Here is a 16,428-nt window from a genome sequence, read left to right on the forward strand (position 1 = left end):
ATGTTTCAAAACAACAATCTCCTCTGTAAATTGTCTTTTTGAACGTTGAACAAACAAACTGAGGCATTATGGGAAAAGCAGGCCTCTTTTTTCCGGTGTAAACCGGATGCGGAGTATTTGTGTGTGTCGCCATCAGCAACATGAATGTGGCTTAAAATATTAAAACGATAGCGTCTTTTGTATTTTAATGTGCTGAATCATGCAGTTTTATAGTTACATGTAGCATTGGACACAAACATCAATAGCCAGAGATTGTTTATTTCTTCGGAAAGCCAAAAATATCAAGCAAGTTAACCCTAAGGTTGGCTAACAGTGGTTTAAGTAGCGCTAACACTAACGTTATTACTAAATGACCGAGGAAACGTCATTTTTAACACCAGACCGCGGCGTTTTGCCGGTCCGAGGTTTCCGGACAGAGGTAAGGACTGTTTTCTAGGCTCATTTCGATTCCACCTACACCTACGCTCTTACAGAAAGTCCTGTGGTTCGTTGTAATGTCAGATGACAGTTGAAAAGTGGTGTAACTAAATATTGTCTTTGCTGCATGCTGTTTTTTAAATGGTTTGTTTTCTTAACTGTTCATCATTAACCATAAATGATGTTTATGTTGGTAAAATAATCAGTTGATAGTGTTTCCGCTATAAATGATTCTAATAAATCTAATTAATTAAAACTTTAGAATAAACTGTTTACTGTGTGTTTTTATACACGCATAACACTTTAACATGAAATTGTCCCTAAATTGCAGGTGATACCAGAAATCGTTTCCATCTCATCTGTATGTCTGAGAATTTAAGCAGTGATGAAGAATGGTGTGTCTACAACCACAACACACACAGGAACACAAAATGTTGGGAATGTGGCAAAACGTTCAGCAAACTTGAGACCCTGATGTCTCATTACAGAAGCCATAACATCCTAGCCACCTGCCACATCTGCAATCTTGTTTTCCGGCGCCAGACATCGCTGTCCACACACCTGGATAATGCACACTCTCCGGCCCTGTGCAAAAAGTGCCATCAGTCGTTCAGCAACGTGTGGGAGTTGAACAAGCATGCAGAGACACAGTGCTTCAAAACAGAGTCATTTCAAGAAGCCTCCACTTTGACGTCTACAATTATACACGAGAGTCACAACAGCACCAATTCTTCTGGTGAGGTAACTACACTCCACAGCTCAGTCTCAGGACAGCCTGGCTCGATGTCAGAGATGAGGTCACAACAAAAAACTGAGAGGACCTCAAAGAAATTAGAATCATCTGAAAACTCTGTAGAGTTCACAGTGGGAGAGGATGATACAGACTTTGACAGTGACTCTGAAGCATCAGATGAGTCTGAAACCTCAGACTCTGACAATTATGCCAATGCACCCTCTAAACTTCCTAAGTTATCCCCAGTTCATTCGGAATCTGACAGTGATTCCAGTACGACAGATTGTTCAAGTGACTCTTCAAATAGCGTGGGCACTCATTCTAATGTCAATTTGTCACTATGTGCTGTGTGTGGTAGAGGGCCATTTAAGTCACTGAAGCTCCATATGTTGCACTGTAGCGGTGTAAAAGTCAAATATCAGTGCTTACACTGCAAGAAAGTCTTTCTAACTGAGGCATCTTTCAAAGAGCACTACATGCTTTTATATTCTTGTAACATTTGCAACCAAGTTTTCTCTCACGAGTACTTGTACAACTGCCACCAGTGTCCCAAGGACGGCAAATCACCTTTGGTCCTTTTTTGCTCAGAGACTATGCCCAAAGTATGTAACATATGCAAATCCTTTTATACCTGTGAGAAAGCTTTGTTAAATCATGTCACCAGAGCTCACACATCCGTGGTTAGCACAAAGGTTTGCATTGTTTCTAAACAGTCAGGTTTGAAAGAGCAAAATGTTTCATGTGGAACAGTCCAGTCAGTTACGAGAAGTCCAAACCTAGGCAGTCAGGTGTTTAATGGAAAGCGTCACGTTAGCCAAACCTATGCAGGGTCTAGCCCTTCACCTCTGTTGGCACCCTCTTCCAACCCAGGCAGTAGCTCTGGTGTCATACACCTGGAATCTATCAAACCAGGTCTATCAAAAAATCAGCCTCTTAGAAATCCATCTACTCACTTATTAAACCCTCCTGGTGCTGTTGAAAAGGTTTCTACCACTACATCCTCTAAGACGGTCTCCCCGCCTATGCCCACTATAATGGCCATGTTTGAGAATGGCAGTCATGCGTTGGCTTTGATGAAGCGTATGAACACTGGCTGGCGCTTCAAGGCCCAGTATCCTTGCAGACAGTGCGGTGCTATCTTCCGACAACCCTCCCTCATCATCAGCCACCGCTACCTCCACAGAGGCCGCCGCTCGCACCACTGCCAGTGCGGCCGAGCCTTTAAGCACAGGCTGCATCTCCTACGACACTGTGTTCAACACGCGGAGGCCGTAAGCTACATCTGCGTCAGCTGTGGAGACACGTTCACAGGAGCACGGCTTTTGGCTGAGCACATTCAGGGCAATTCACGGAAAAGATCCAGCTCTGGAAGTACGTGGAAGGATAAAGTAAAGCCGGGGTGTGCAGTGCCCTTTACATGTGACTGTGGACAACTATTTTTTAGACCCTCTGCTTACATATGGCACCAGCTTAAAAACCTGAAAAAATAAAAATAAAAAATGAGCAGCAAGATGGCTTTATTATGGTTTTTAGATATTCTCCAGTTTTGTGCACTGGACCCAAAGTGTACAATCAGAAAGGAACACTTTTAAACGTTCTCATTATTTTGTGTTTGACAAAAATCATATCAAACTCACACGCATTAATTCTTAACAGCTTTTAGTAATAATCTTGTCCTGGACGATTGTTTTCACCATGTTTGAATGCTACTTATTAAGCCGGCTAGAATACGTTTCCTTATGACAACATCCTACACGATAACCCACAAGTAACTTTATTTGATATATTTTTTTAAATAAAAATGCAGTTTATTCTCTGGAGAAAGCAAAATTGGAATTGCACTAATTCCTCTCAAAAAGTGCATTGCTATCATTGACGTTTGTGGGCTTTTGATTTCTATTTATTGTTTCTTTGTTTTTACTGCAATTTAATTAATGTTCTATGAGATATTGGTGTTCACGTGAAAGTAGCATACAGCGTTTTCGTAGTTCGAATTTATCTTCATGACTTCTACGTTTACAGTCCTGGATAATTCTTCTTGGTTGTGTCCATTAGATGGAGCTGTTGGGTTGTTGACAACGTTGTAAGAGCAGGTGTAGCTGTCAGAAGTTTTTCTGCATTTAATTTTCACAGCTTTAGTTGTAGATATTCATTTCTGATTTCTTTGGTTGACAAGTATTGAATCCCAAATACAATAAAAAATAATTCCTCCCCACAATACATGAATTGAGCGACATCATTTCATTCATGGAGTCTTATGGAAAGTATGAGGAAAGCAAGACTTTGCATTCAGTAATTTGTTGCAAACATGGTAACTGTTGAATCTATCTGCTTGTAGAAAATGAATGGCAAATCTGTAAATGATACAAGAAAATAAAATGAACATAAAAATATATATTCCATTCCACAGGAATAAGTCTGTTGTTGAATCCTTACAAATGGCAGATGAAAGAGGAATTCCAGAGACAGTCTTGATGTGAGATAGTCATTTCCACACTTTCACAACAATTCAAATCCTGAAATCTCAGATTTCTCAAAATGCATAAAATTGTTCTTACAAAGTTCACAAAATGTGATGTTTTATCTGTATAATCTTGTAGTTGTGAATCACTGCACATTCACTCAGCACAGGGCCAGAATTCCGGGCCTTGAAGTGGTTTAGTGTCTTAAAGAGTCTGGAGCATCTCTGCTTGGACAGGACTTTATAGATACTAATGAAGACAGTGAAACCAGTTAACTGCCTTGGCTTAAACACGGAGAGCGATGTCACCTGCAAAAAACAAACAAAAACATTTTATTTTCCTCAGCAGACGTGTCCCGTCTCAGTTCATAGACCACATCCTGCAGCGTGTTGTTTACCTGATCTCCGGGTTGCGGTGACGTAGGGCCTGAGACAGCAGCTCGGAGGTTTGATGGAAGCAGCGACTCAGCTCGTCCAGCTTCTGCTCCATGGAGAGGATCCTCTGCTCCAGCTCCCGGTACGAGTTATTCCAGTTGGAACTGAGATCGCACATGATCATTTGCATCTGTTAAAAAGTGCAAAAGGAGACAGAGACACACGCAATCTTGAGTTCTATGAAGACACATTTATAAATGATTATTAAATAACTGACAGCTGTGGCTCACCTTGGGCAGGTCCACCATCTCGCTCACGTAATCTCTCAGCTTTCGTTGTTTAAGACGCAAGTGGCGAAATCTGTTCAGAGAAAAGGTTTGATGCACTTTAAACACCGACCGCTAAATAAAACTAAAACTAAAACAACTACCTCTAATCAGGACAACTCAATGGCATCTAGCTGTCAAAATCTTTTACAATGTTCCTAACATTCACATCCAAAGTGATGGAATATTATTATTTCAATATTAATTCAGCTGTGTATTAGTCTGACCCTGAAAACTAAAGGTCAGCAGAATTCCATATAAAAAAGGGTGGAAACTTATTCACAGATGAGCTTCCCACATAAAAGAAGCAAACTAATCTTATTGGCAGAGTAAATTAACCATTAAAACAGTGACTCTGTGGTTGCACATGTTGACACTAAGTTAATGACCCGTAAAACACACATGCGCATCTCTAATCTACCCGAACACAAACGTGCTCACATCCTGCCTCGTACAGTATACGTGTGTGATAAAGTCACTGACACTCTGATGGCTTCCAGAAGGCATCGCTGGTGTCTTCGGTGCTCACCACGGTTGCCCTTTGTCAGGTTAGTGCGGTGCAGGAGCCAGCACTCCCTGAGCACGTTAGCAGCAGCATGACGGATCTGGAAACGAGACAGAAACGTAGGTTGATTAAACAGGAACATGGCGATGAAGCCGCCAAGATAAGCTGAAGCTTTAGGCTGATTGATAAAAGTCAGACGTTCCAGTTACTTATTATCAGTCATTCTACATATTACAGGAAGTAAAAGCATGTGTCATTCAGGCCAACTGATTAAAGTCCAAATATTTTTTCTAGTTCAACCATTAATATAGCGGAACTATTCACTCATTCATCTAATACACAAGAATTTAAAGAACCGTTTTAGGCGCCGCAGATTTTTCTTCAGTTGAACCTATTTGCACTTTTCTCTTTGATTCTATTCGTGTCTGCTTGTCTTCCTGCCCAAATCACCGTAAACTGCCCTGTGATGATGTCACCCGGGCCCTGTTGTGAGATATTAATAGAGGTTGTCAGTGTCTGCATCCAGATGTCTTCCCCTGTTCCCATCAGTGTAAATTTGGCCTGCAGCAGATAGCTGGCTGGGATTGCACGCACAGCTACGAGCATGCAGACCAAACAACCACAAGCGAGGCAGAAAGATGCACCTAGTGACAGGATGCAGCCACTGGGAGAAAGGAAATGGTTGTATCCTCCAAAGCAGTGCACCCACTCCTTCACAGAGAAGCTGCGCGGCCGCATATAAAGCACAAACATTAGAGACAGAGTTTGTAGAAACTCTCAATGAATCGTTACACACGTGTGTTTTCCTCCGTATGTGTGCGCTCGCTTCATGACAACCGCTCTGTTGCAAACCTCTGTTCATCAGACGCCTCCTTTAGTAAGCAAACGCTTGAATCTGGTCCAAGGCTACAGTCGGTGAAACGCTTCTGCGAGTCACTTCCACACACACAAACACACGTTTAAGAGCAGTTTCCTGCCCATCGCAGCACCGTCCTGCAGTGACACAAGTTGCTTTCCTGGCAGAGATAAGATTGTTTCCTCTGTTTGACGCCTTGAAAAGGCTATAAAGAGCTTTCTAGAGCTCGTCTCTTCCCGCACCGTCCTGGCCTCCGGAGGTTCTTATTTAGGAAAAACATAGAAAGGAGTCAAAAACCAAAACACACATGTGACTGGGAAAGTACTGTAGTGACGTCTCCATCCAGACAGCTCCATCCGCTCTGTCTGCTTTAATGTTTGCAGTTATGTGACAGACGTGAGGGTATTTGCTTATGTGGACCTCTTGCTCTTATTTAAAAGCAAAGTCACACCTTTATTGCTGTACATTAGATAACTGAGGAAGTGGTGTCATCAGCTACACGTCTTTGTAAAGTATTTGATGTTTCATGACGTTCATGTTTGTTAAGAATTTACTGTATGTTACTGTTCTCAGACCGAATTAGGTTATTCTTGTTCTTTTAAAACTCGTCTGCTGCTTTTATAAACACATATGGTTTTTACTTTTTACATTTTCAAAATATCACACTTATATTTTCTACCATTTTCCATTTTCGTGCTTGGTTAATGAACATTACGACAATAAATTTACAAAAGCATTGTACTCACTGAATAACAGTCAACTTTTAAACACAGTCAAACTGCTGAAGGATATTCTTACCCGTTTCGAGATCTGGATGTCCAGCATGAAGAGGTGTACGTGTTTCTCTCCTTTGTTTAACGCCAGCTTCTCCGTTACGACCGCCACCAGCATGGCAGTGCAGGCTACACCCTAAACAAACACATGCAGCCGTTGGCATGGTTACTGCTGGATTTTCTACCTCTATTTTCTCACAAATCATATAAAAACCATCCAGAATCCATCATCTGAATATGAATATTTCAGCTTCGTCTTATCTTTTCCCTCGAGTTAAATTTCTTATCAGGGAAACTGGATGTTGGTTTTCATACATCATGTGGTTTGGACCAATAAAACAAAGTTACATTTACATGGAAAGTTATTAAAATGCGGGTTTCCTCTGAGAATAGCTATGTGCTATTGCTGGACAGGGAACTGTTCAGAAGGTCCACAGAGAAAATTACGGTCACACAGTCACATGAATATAAACACAGACAATCACTGACTAGAATCCACACGGACAAAGATAAAAGGCAGGGGGCTTTACCTGCTGTCCTCTGCTATGCTTGCATAGGAAATAGGAAGAAGAAGCACAGTTTTACAACATATACAGTGTTTATCCTTCTACACCACAGTTGGTGAATATCAGTCATTACACCATCGCTGAAGTGCAAACCATTTTCTTGGATCCATCCACACACAGTGATGGGACACAATTTTTCAACTCCTGAAAACAGCTGCATATGAGGTTATGGCTGAAGTCAGACAGACCACAGCGGCTTCAGCCACATTACAGGTGTAAGCATCACCCTAGTCCAGTCTTATGGGATTGGGATTTGTTTTCCACATCATGGGCACAGGTTGGCACGCCCGCCCGTTGATGCCAAAGGCAATAAAGCACCTAAAAATGGATATGGTGGAAAGTTTCCCCTTACAAGGAGAGAGCTTATAAAAACAAGGGAGATGGAGAAAGAGACATGGAAAAGATTGTTTTCCACTCTGTCACTGAGGTGTCTAAACCAGACTCTGTCCACATCTAAACCAAGGCGATTACTCTTATCTGCTTGTGTGGTGAGACAGCTGGCGGCCTGTTCAAGCTGTCACATGCTCAGCTACTTAATGTTGACTTAACTTTGGTGCATGTTTTATATAAAAAGTTATTACCCCAATCATTATCAGTTTATCTGCACATTCTCATTCAGCTGAACATTGTCATCACGGAGCTCTGGCTCCATACAGATGTTTTGTGTGGACTGCCCAGCGCCCGCTGCATGCTGATGGTTTCCTTCCCTCGTGCCTGCTGCCGCCAAGGTCTGTTGGTTAATTTACAGCAGTGATTTAAATCACACACACGCAAGGGGAATGATGGCATTTAGGTCTGTCTGCGCCACAGCCGGACGTAGCGGCTAATGTGTGGAATAGAGCAGAACAGAAAGGAAAAGGTGCATGAGAGATAGGAACCAAGTTGAAGTGAGCCATGAAATGGGAACGTAGAAAAGAAAAATGGGGGCTGAGACGCTGTAGAAGGCAATGAGCCGAATAAAAACCAAATAAATCAGCGCCAACAGAACAAAACTAAAATAGAATATTAGGACAAAAGACAAAATAAACTGAAATAGGGTAACTTACAACATAACAGAAACAAGGATTGATTGACAGAAGACACAGAACATAACATAGCAATAGTGGAATAAAACACACAGTTAAAAACAGCACCATTAGTTTTAGTGCTCAGGGTGATGAAAGGTGGACGACACAAGGAACCAAAGACATCACAGTTAAACTGTTGCTTATTGACATCAACATATAAAGTTCTGCCTCACTGAGGGCGAGATGCATTGGGGTGAACATTTGAGCCACACCTGTGGTCACTCCACAGCACGTTTACAAGCACTCAAGTAAGCAGGTTCCAAACGTCTTCCTCAAGAATGCCGATTACTTAAGTGTCATGTAAACAGGAAACATGGTTTCCGTAACCCTGGAAGGGATTAGAACCCAGGTTGCCACAGGTAGCGTGCTACTGCAGATCACGAGTCCTTCACAACAATGTGAGAGACTGATAAAGTCACACTAATGAATTCAAATCAGTTACCATGACTCCAGTGAAGAGACACACGCATTTGCCACAGCTGGTGGTGGGAGCGACATCCCCATAGCCCACTGTCAGGAAGGTGATGGCTACGAGCCACAGAGCCGTGTCCATGTGGCCTGTCGAAGCTTGTGTGTGCCTGCAGGGCCATGAACACAGCACAGCATTATGTTAAATTAAATATGATGAATCCCACTGCAGGTATAGCTTAATACATAAGACAAAGCTGCACTCCTCACATAATAAACTAAGGCTTGATCGATCAACTCGATTGTAATTATATATGAGCTCCTTGTTTGGGAATCTAAGGAAGCTGTAAAATGAGGTTTATTATTGTGTACAATGAGTCACTGAGTGTTATAAAGGTGTAGTCTGTGTAATCATGGCTCATGCTTTAGTACTTAGACGGACAGGAAACGAGTCTTAAGGTAAACTTGTAAAACATTGTAAAGCATGAGTCCACTGTAAACAAGCAGGTAAGTCTATGTGTAAGTGGCCGTCTGTCTTCTAGACACGAACAGCCAGTGCAGAAAATGAGCGAAGGCTGGGTGAAAACAATGTTAAAACAAAGGGCTCAGGCGATAACGAAGGCAAACATTTGACATTCTTTTAAAGTCAAGTCAACCAAGTCAAGATTAGAGTCAGATCGATATTGACTGCGAGAATTGAGCGTTAATAACTCAGCAGGAGATCGGGTTCCAGGAATTTGTGGGTTGTGTGTGAGGCTGCTTGTGACTGTCACAGGTGACAGCCTCTTCTGTTCATCATAGCGCGCACATACAAAAACACGCACATGACAAAGACTAAGAGCAAACTAGACTCGACCACAAACCTCTTCCTGCTGTTGAAACCCCGAACATATAATTCATGCTAAAAAATAAAATGAATAAGGATGTTTTTGCTTTTGAAATCTGCCAACCAGCAGCTCAGTGGAAACAGTGCAATGCAAAGCCACAGGTGAAACCACACTCATACTCATCACTGTTACCTTTGTACAGAGCCGAACTCGCTCGTTAGTGTTTCCACTAGTCCAAACTAACGTCAGGTTAGTTTGGACTAGTGGAAACTAGTTACTGTTATTGTTCATTTGCTGATTTTCTTTGCAGAAAAACCTTGATTCTCAGCCGCGTGCGTGAACTGCTCTGCCCCCTACCTCTCGCACAGAGTGAGCATCCATGACGCCGTGAGCCAGAAGAAGAGGATGAAGACCAGCAGCGTGCGCGCCGGGTGTTTGTTCATCAGCACCTTGAGGACGAAGCGGAAGGTGAAGTTGATGTTGTTGAGCGAGCCGATGCTCCTGTAGGAGGCGCTGAGCAGCACTTTGCTGTGCAGCAGGATGGCTCGGTGCACCAGGTACAGGCGGAGGAACATCAGCACGGACAGCAGCAGCTCCACGTCCAGCAGGGCCTCGCCGTGGCTGTTGGAGACGCACAGGGGAGCCGTGGAGGACGTGTTGAGGGGGAGCCCGGCTCTCCAATACGTGCCTACAGGGTGGATGGAGCAGACCAGCAGCTCCACGGTGATCACCAGGACCCGGTGGCTCGTCATGGCGATGCGCCAGTCCACTTGGTTGTGGTCAATAACAAACAGCTGGCAGGTGGGGGAGGACATGAAGACGTCAGAATGGGATTCAATAAACCTTCGAGTCAATGTTTTTGTCTGGACAAAACGTTGGGGTTCTGTTAACAACCAAACAGAGACCTGTAGAACATTTCTAGCTTGTGAAGCTTAGTGAGAACATCTGATGCCTCTTGATGCTTTTGCACCATTTTTGGTTTCACCCCTGACAAAAAGTCTTTCAAGTGCTGCTGATTATCAATGAACGTTGGCTTTGCATGGGTCTCCACCCTGAAGCTGCTCCTCCTTATCTCGTCGACACACTCACACTGCAGCCGCCATTAAAACCGTGGGGGTCAGAGTATGGACCCAGCAACCCGCGGGTTCTGCTGTGACATCCACTACACTGCATTTACACAATATTTTCTGTTTAAATATGCATTCTGTCAGTGTTTATGAAAGAAAACTGAAGAATGTTTATTTGATTTCAGCCATACCCCTTCAGGCATATCAAATTCACGCACCACGGCAGCGACTGGTAGCTGCAACACTGCAACACGGCTGATGGGTTTTACACTCCCAGTGAATATAACATAGATAATTAATGTTGAGGCTACAACCAGCGGACCGAGAGCTCCATGTAAAACAAATGCCCTCCAGAATATCCAACGCAGTTTCATTTTAAGCAAATCTGGAGCGAAAACATACTGGTATGAAAAGTGATGCACAAAAAATGGCGCGTTTCAGCCCGGAGATAAAAGATGCACCCATGCGTCGATCGCAATAAGAGAATCCAAACAACTGGAAACAAAGGGCAAAAGGCAAACTCACCCTGATGTCTTTATAATGGAAAGCTATAATGAGGAGCAGGAGACACCCAGTGGACAGGCTGATGGAACAATTGATGATCAGGGCGATGCTGGAGCCCTATAGGAAGGAAACAGAGACCGGGGTGATGAGGTATAAATGGTGAAGAATTCATGCACTGCTATTTATTTATTTATATACTGCAGTTTGTGATTGCTGTGTAATGAGGAGGGTGGAGTGGTTGGTGACCTGGACTTACGAGAATCAACATTGTGATTAGATTTACAGACATCACAGGTTAAGAAATGACTTGGTAACATCTGGTCACAAAGGGCCGACGTGCTCTTGTCAAATGTGTGAAAATGAGCATTTGGCAAAGTTTGTTCCCATCAAAATGCAGTTTGCATCAGAAGTGTAGTTTAGCTTCAATCAGCAGGAGAAAACACAGCAGGGGCCTATGCTCTAATGTAGATACACAGTTCAGTGAAGATGGGTTTTCATAACCTAGTTGTGGTGAAACCCAACTGTGGGCTGCTGAACCCAAGAAGCCCCCCCCCCAACTGAAGCTACATCACATTCTACAGTAATTAAGTCTAATGCAGTGAAATTACTGATTCTGTAATGTACTGCAAAATCGTATATAAAAAGCCACTCAATTAAAATAATGAGTGCTTGTAATGAAATACTTTCCATTCTAGACAACAGACGGCAGGAGGCACATTAAAACGCAATTCAGGGATCACCTTGAATTGTCCCAGCGAACAGAAACTGTGTGAATCCCCATCACTCCGAGAAGATTGTTGTAAAATGTGTAACATTAATGTGTGTTCATGTGATTAATGTATCTTGATTATTGTACGGCTTTGGGTCGTGGGCCCTTCACAGACCTGGAGCTCAAAGGCTCACGCTGCTCTGCACAGCCCACTGCTGCTCATCTACATCAGGTGTGTGCGCTCCCTCAGCGGCTGGAAGACGCCTTAAAGGACTCTCTCAACACAAGCAATCGGCTGTGAAGAACAGGCCACACTCTGCCCAGTCTGCCTGGAACCAACGTCGCTGCTCTGACCCCGCAGGTGGACGCTCTGCTAAATTTGCTGAGACAAATTTGTCTTTGCTATGAGTGAATTAAATCCAGTCTAAAAGAACTTTGGTTAAAAGAACCAATTTAAAGGCCTTTATTTTGTGTTAGTTGGCATTGTACACATGCAGTCACAAGCTGCTCTGAGAATGACCTACGTCTGCCTTGTTCCAGTGTAACACGTCTTTCAATTTATGCATCTCAGCAAAGGACGTTTTCTTTTGTTTTAGGGAAGTTTACAGTTAAAGATGATTATTAACGTTCAAACTTGAGGAAAGTGGAGTGTGGGGGCGTGACGTGTGTTGGCGAGCCGTGTCATTTTCCAGCTTCTCTCACAGCATCCACTTCGTGTCTGCATTTTATTCGGGGCTAATTACAGGACCCCACAAAAGCTCGACGCACCAGCGTCACCACAGAGTTGAACAGGTTTCTTGCTGAGTTTCTAAAAAATGTCATGTTTGTAATATTTTCTGTTGGAAACAGTGATTTCAAGGCTGGAGAACTTAATTTGGGGCCATTAACAAGGTCGGTTTTTCAAACAGGCAATATGTATTTTCTGTGATGCATAAATATTTTCTGAAGATCTGTTCACCTGACCTCAAGCGTACATTAAAACCAACAAACCTAAAATTTAGATACGTTTTAGGTTTGTTGGTTTGTTGATTTGTGGGACGGGACAAGTCTTGGTTAGAAGCGTTAGGTTAGTGGCGCCCACTAACCTAACGCTTCATTTACTTTACAGCATACATCTTACATACCTTGTACATTATATCGTCTTGTCTTCATCTTCATTCCTTGAGCTCTTTAAGTTATCTACAGTTGTAGACCTAGTCCATGTGTTAGATCTAGGTTATTAAAGGCTTTACCCTACATTCATACATGTATCTGGGTCAGTAAAAACTGTATCATCACACCCCTATTGCATAGTCTTCATCTAAAGGGCAGTGCTGGATTATTCCACAACAAAATGTTGTATGCATGTGTGTGTTTGACTGATGATGGATAATGGACAAAATGCTCCACAGCACTGGTTTATGATCGTTTCTCATTTGCATGCAAGTCATATACTGTACATCAACTAGGTTTCAACTACAGGTTTAAACTAGGTTTCAACTGCATCAACACTGCAGATCACATTATATATTTGCATTTTATGAGTGTGGGATTCATGCAGAAATTAAAAGGTAGCATGGTGACGCCTCTCTGCCTCCACCTGCCTTGTTTAAAACCATGAGTGAAAAACATAAGTCATATCAAGTTATAAACAAAAAAGGACTAGTATAATAGTGTCAAGACAGTAAAGTCCAGTAAATGCAGGTCTGCTGCATGTGTCATATTTGATGAAAGGCTTTTCCAAAACCGCAGGTTGTGTGAATAGGTTGCGATGCAATAGTGCGTCTACTTTAGTTCTTGTGAAGTTTCATATAATGCTGTTAAACTATGTTTACTGCAGACTTTTATAACCACGAGAGACGGACAACCAGAGTCAATAGAGCTCATAAAAATCCACACATCCACTTGACACAAATGAACATAATATTGTTTTAGACTGCAGAGGTAAACAAAGCTTCAGAAGGTCGATCAGACGAGATGCACACACCAAACTGAGCCTCTCAGACCGGCCAAACAAACACTCTAACTGCTCATTTAATGATGTGGAAACATGGCCTGAAGTGTTTTGAACAATCTTGCTGTAGGGGAAGAGGTGAAATGTGGAAAACGTTCCATAAATAGCCCTGTTTTGGTGCATACCCATGAAAAGGTATGCTCAGAATATAATCATGTGCTCGCACAATAACTTTTAATAGAACAGCTCTAAACGAAATCCACGGCAGAAAATAACACACGCGCAAATATGCTGTGTGTGCATGAAATGACCATTTAAGTGATCAGAGGTCGGGTCAAGAAGACGCTGATGAGGAAGATGTGGCAGCTTATGTATATGTTTTCACATGAAAATTAAAGATTATTGCTAACAATGACTGTAAAAGCCCCAGTTTATTCTGCAATGTGGCCTCTCCAAAATAATATGCTTTAACCGTGGCAGAGAGCGCTTTTCCAGTGCATCAGCATTTCCAGCAGCATCGGAGCCGATGCCTGTTGTTAGGAATGGACAGACAACACCTGTTCTTGGTTCGTATTTGTAAACTGGAATAGAAATGCGGCAGCCGTGCCAGGGCTGTTAATTTCACAACCACATCTCTCCACATCCAACTCTCTCTGAATGCATCGGGCATACTTCGAAGGCCAGGCCATATTTCCATAGGTTTCTCAAAAGACTGTAGCTAAAAGCACTCTAGAAACATGGGCTCTTTGACACTGTAATTAATCACGGACTTCACAGCATGAAGGCAGTCTGGTGTTTTCCCGCATGCATGAGAGCTTTTTTCCACTTGTGGAACTGGCGTGTGCTGTAAGAAGTCAGGGGGAGTTAATAATTTGTTGATTGTGTGGCCTGGCATTGTTATCCACTGAGATCTGCATGTTAATGTCATGAGGCTGTGCTACCAAATAGTGCGTCTGGAAATGGACTAACTAATCAGTAGGTCAGGAAAGGTCAAAGCCCAGGTGCGGGTTCTGCTGTTGTGCTGCATTAGTCCTGTGCTTTCTGCTAATCAAGCCAGTTGTTATGACAACGGATGGAGCCCATCGTGTTTTTTTTCTGCAGATTACGATCCACTTACTAACTTCATACTAACTAAGACTACATGGTCTGATATCCATCTGCTCGGTTCTATTACTGCTGAAATGACAATAAATTATTTTAAGGACTTGCAACTGCTGGTCAGGAAGCAGATGTGCTGAGAGGCTGCCACACAGCAGCAGTGCAATGCTGTTATTAACAGCTTTAGTTCCACTCTATGATGAAAGCGCCTTTAAATGTAATTTGAGGCTCAGCGGCTGGTGGAATAAAAAAACAATTTAATGCTGATATCAAACAATTTGGCTGACTTACAGAACATGCAGTGCTGGTTAATTGTTCTAATTATCCAAGTGTTATGTAAAACAGCAGTATTTCCCCACAGCTGAAGTTCTGATGGGACATGTGAGGTTTGTAGGATTCCTTCTGAGTGTGAGAGTACAGCCTTAGATCAAGTGTCAACAAAGTGTCCCATTTCAAGCATCCCAGTCTATTTATTGCTGATCAGTAGTGGGATTTGATCCTCCCATTCACTGGCAAAGACATTAATGTGGTTTAAACCTACCGGTTTATAAACGAAGGGGCATATCTCGGCGTGGATTATCATGAGTAGTATCCCGAGCAGAGCGGTGCCCAGCGCCAGGGCGCACAGGCGCTTCTTATCCTCCAACAAGAACTTTCTGTCTCTCAGCCTGAAGAGGTTTTCACCCTCCATGGGACTCGAGCGCTTCCCCGTGAGTGACAGCGGCACGGACACTTGCGCCGAGTCCCCGCCGTTTCGACCGATCAGCCCATCACAGTTCAAACAGTCCAGTTTGCATTTGCCGTGCACGCCGCGGGCCGTCGCCTCCATCTCCAGGGCGCACACGACGCCGTCGCCCGTTGCTCTCTCCCTGTCGCTGAACTCCGTGACTCCGTCCTCCAACTGGCCGGTCTCCCCTTGACTTTCCTCCCAGACGGTGGAAGACATAGTCCGATAGGCGCGCTGCGTAGCCGGCGCGTCTGTGGCTTGTCGCTCATCGGAGTTGCGTGTTTACTGAAACACTTGGCGTCGCACACACCCTCATCTTAACACTCCTACGAGCCGGCGCGGCGCGGCGCGGCTGCGCGCGCTGGACACGGCAGCGCACTGTGCGCTGCAACGCACCAGGCTTATTATAAGGGTTTGCGTCAGTGTGCCGCGAATGAATTGTGTGTGTGGACGCGCGTGTTATGCGTATAGGCGAGGAATTCAAAGGCCTGTTTGCCCCGCAGGAATCTTGCTGGTTCGCGTTTTGTTCCTTTTGGAGGACAGACGAGGATCAAACTTCAAGAATAGACGAGCGATAATTGTTTAACTTTTTGATCACTTCTCTTTTCCAAATACTCGTAAATAACCACAAATATTGCTCTCTGTTATTTATCGTTGGTAACGCGCAGCAGCGGTGACTCCTGCAGCAGCTGCAGAGCGACGCCTCGTGGCGGAGCCGCAGTTCGCACTTTAAACAAAACATGAGCGTTCGTGACTCCACGTCGTCGCATTAATCGTCCCTTTGATGCACAAAGTAAGCAATTGCTTACTTGATATTTGATTATAGCCGATTTTTAAACAAGTCACAATAAAATAAGATCAATCTGCGATTTACCTAAAAAGCAAATAGTGTGAAATACACTTTTTTCAAGGGTCTGTTTAGAGAACAGCGTCATGGCCTTGGGCTAAAAATGACTCACAGGAATCGTTCCGCTGCAGCCTGCATCCTGCTGGCACCACTGACTGTGGAATATTATTACTCTTATCAATAATCTGAACTTTAGACAAGTACCAATAAAAACAAGAAGACAACTCAA

General features: G+C 43.3%; 2 protein-coding genes across 6 annotated transcripts; one reads left to right on the forward strand and one right to left on the reverse strand.

The window, feature by feature from the left end:
* Window positions 1-85: 85 nt before the first annotated feature.
* On the forward strand, window positions 86-3,368 carry si:dkey-79d12.4 (zinc finger protein 836). The gene is made up of 2 exons (XM_029129872.3): window positions 86-418; window positions 749-3,368. The coding sequence occupies exon 2, from the start codon at window positions 781-783 to the stop codon at window positions 2,638-2,640; it is 1,860 nt and encodes a 619-aa protein (XP_028985705.1). The 5' UTR covers window positions 86-418; window positions 749-780; the 3' UTR covers window positions 2,641-3,368.
* kcnn4 (potassium intermediate/small conductance calcium-activated channel, subfamily N, member 4) lies at window positions 2,651-15,762 on the reverse strand. Of its 5 annotated transcripts, none has more exons than XM_055503422.1 (10): window positions 15,167-15,757; window positions 10,907-11,002; window positions 9,672-10,108; window positions 8,522-8,657; window positions 6,977-6,994; window positions 6,472-6,582; window positions 4,754-4,917; window positions 4,277-4,346; window positions 4,010-4,176; window positions 2,651-3,920 (listed from the first exon to the last, which is right to left on the reverse strand). In XM_055503422.1, exons 1-10 carry the CDS (start codon window positions 15,569-15,571, stop codon window positions 3,917-3,919), a joined length of 1,608 nt encoding a protein of 535 aa, XP_055359397.1. In that variant the 5' UTR covers window positions 15,572-15,757; the 3' UTR covers window positions 2,651-3,916. The 5 variants fall into 5 exon arrangements, with proteins under 5 accessions (XP_055359397.1, XP_028985710.1, XP_055359398.1 ...); XM_029129877.3 differs by having other exon boundaries at window positions 4,796-4,917; window positions 15,167-15,751; XM_055503423.1 differs by lacking the exon at window positions 6,977-6,994 and having other exon boundaries at window positions 15,167-15,753.
* Window positions 15,763-16,428: the final 666 nt, after the last annotated feature.

The sequence above is a fragment of the Betta splendens genome, chromosome 16 (genome assembly GCF_900634795.4).
Source record: "Betta splendens chromosome 16, fBetSpl5.4, whole genome shotgun sequence".
Lineage (NCBI taxonomy): Eukaryota > Metazoa > Chordata > Actinopteri > Anabantiformes > Osphronemidae > Betta > Betta splendens.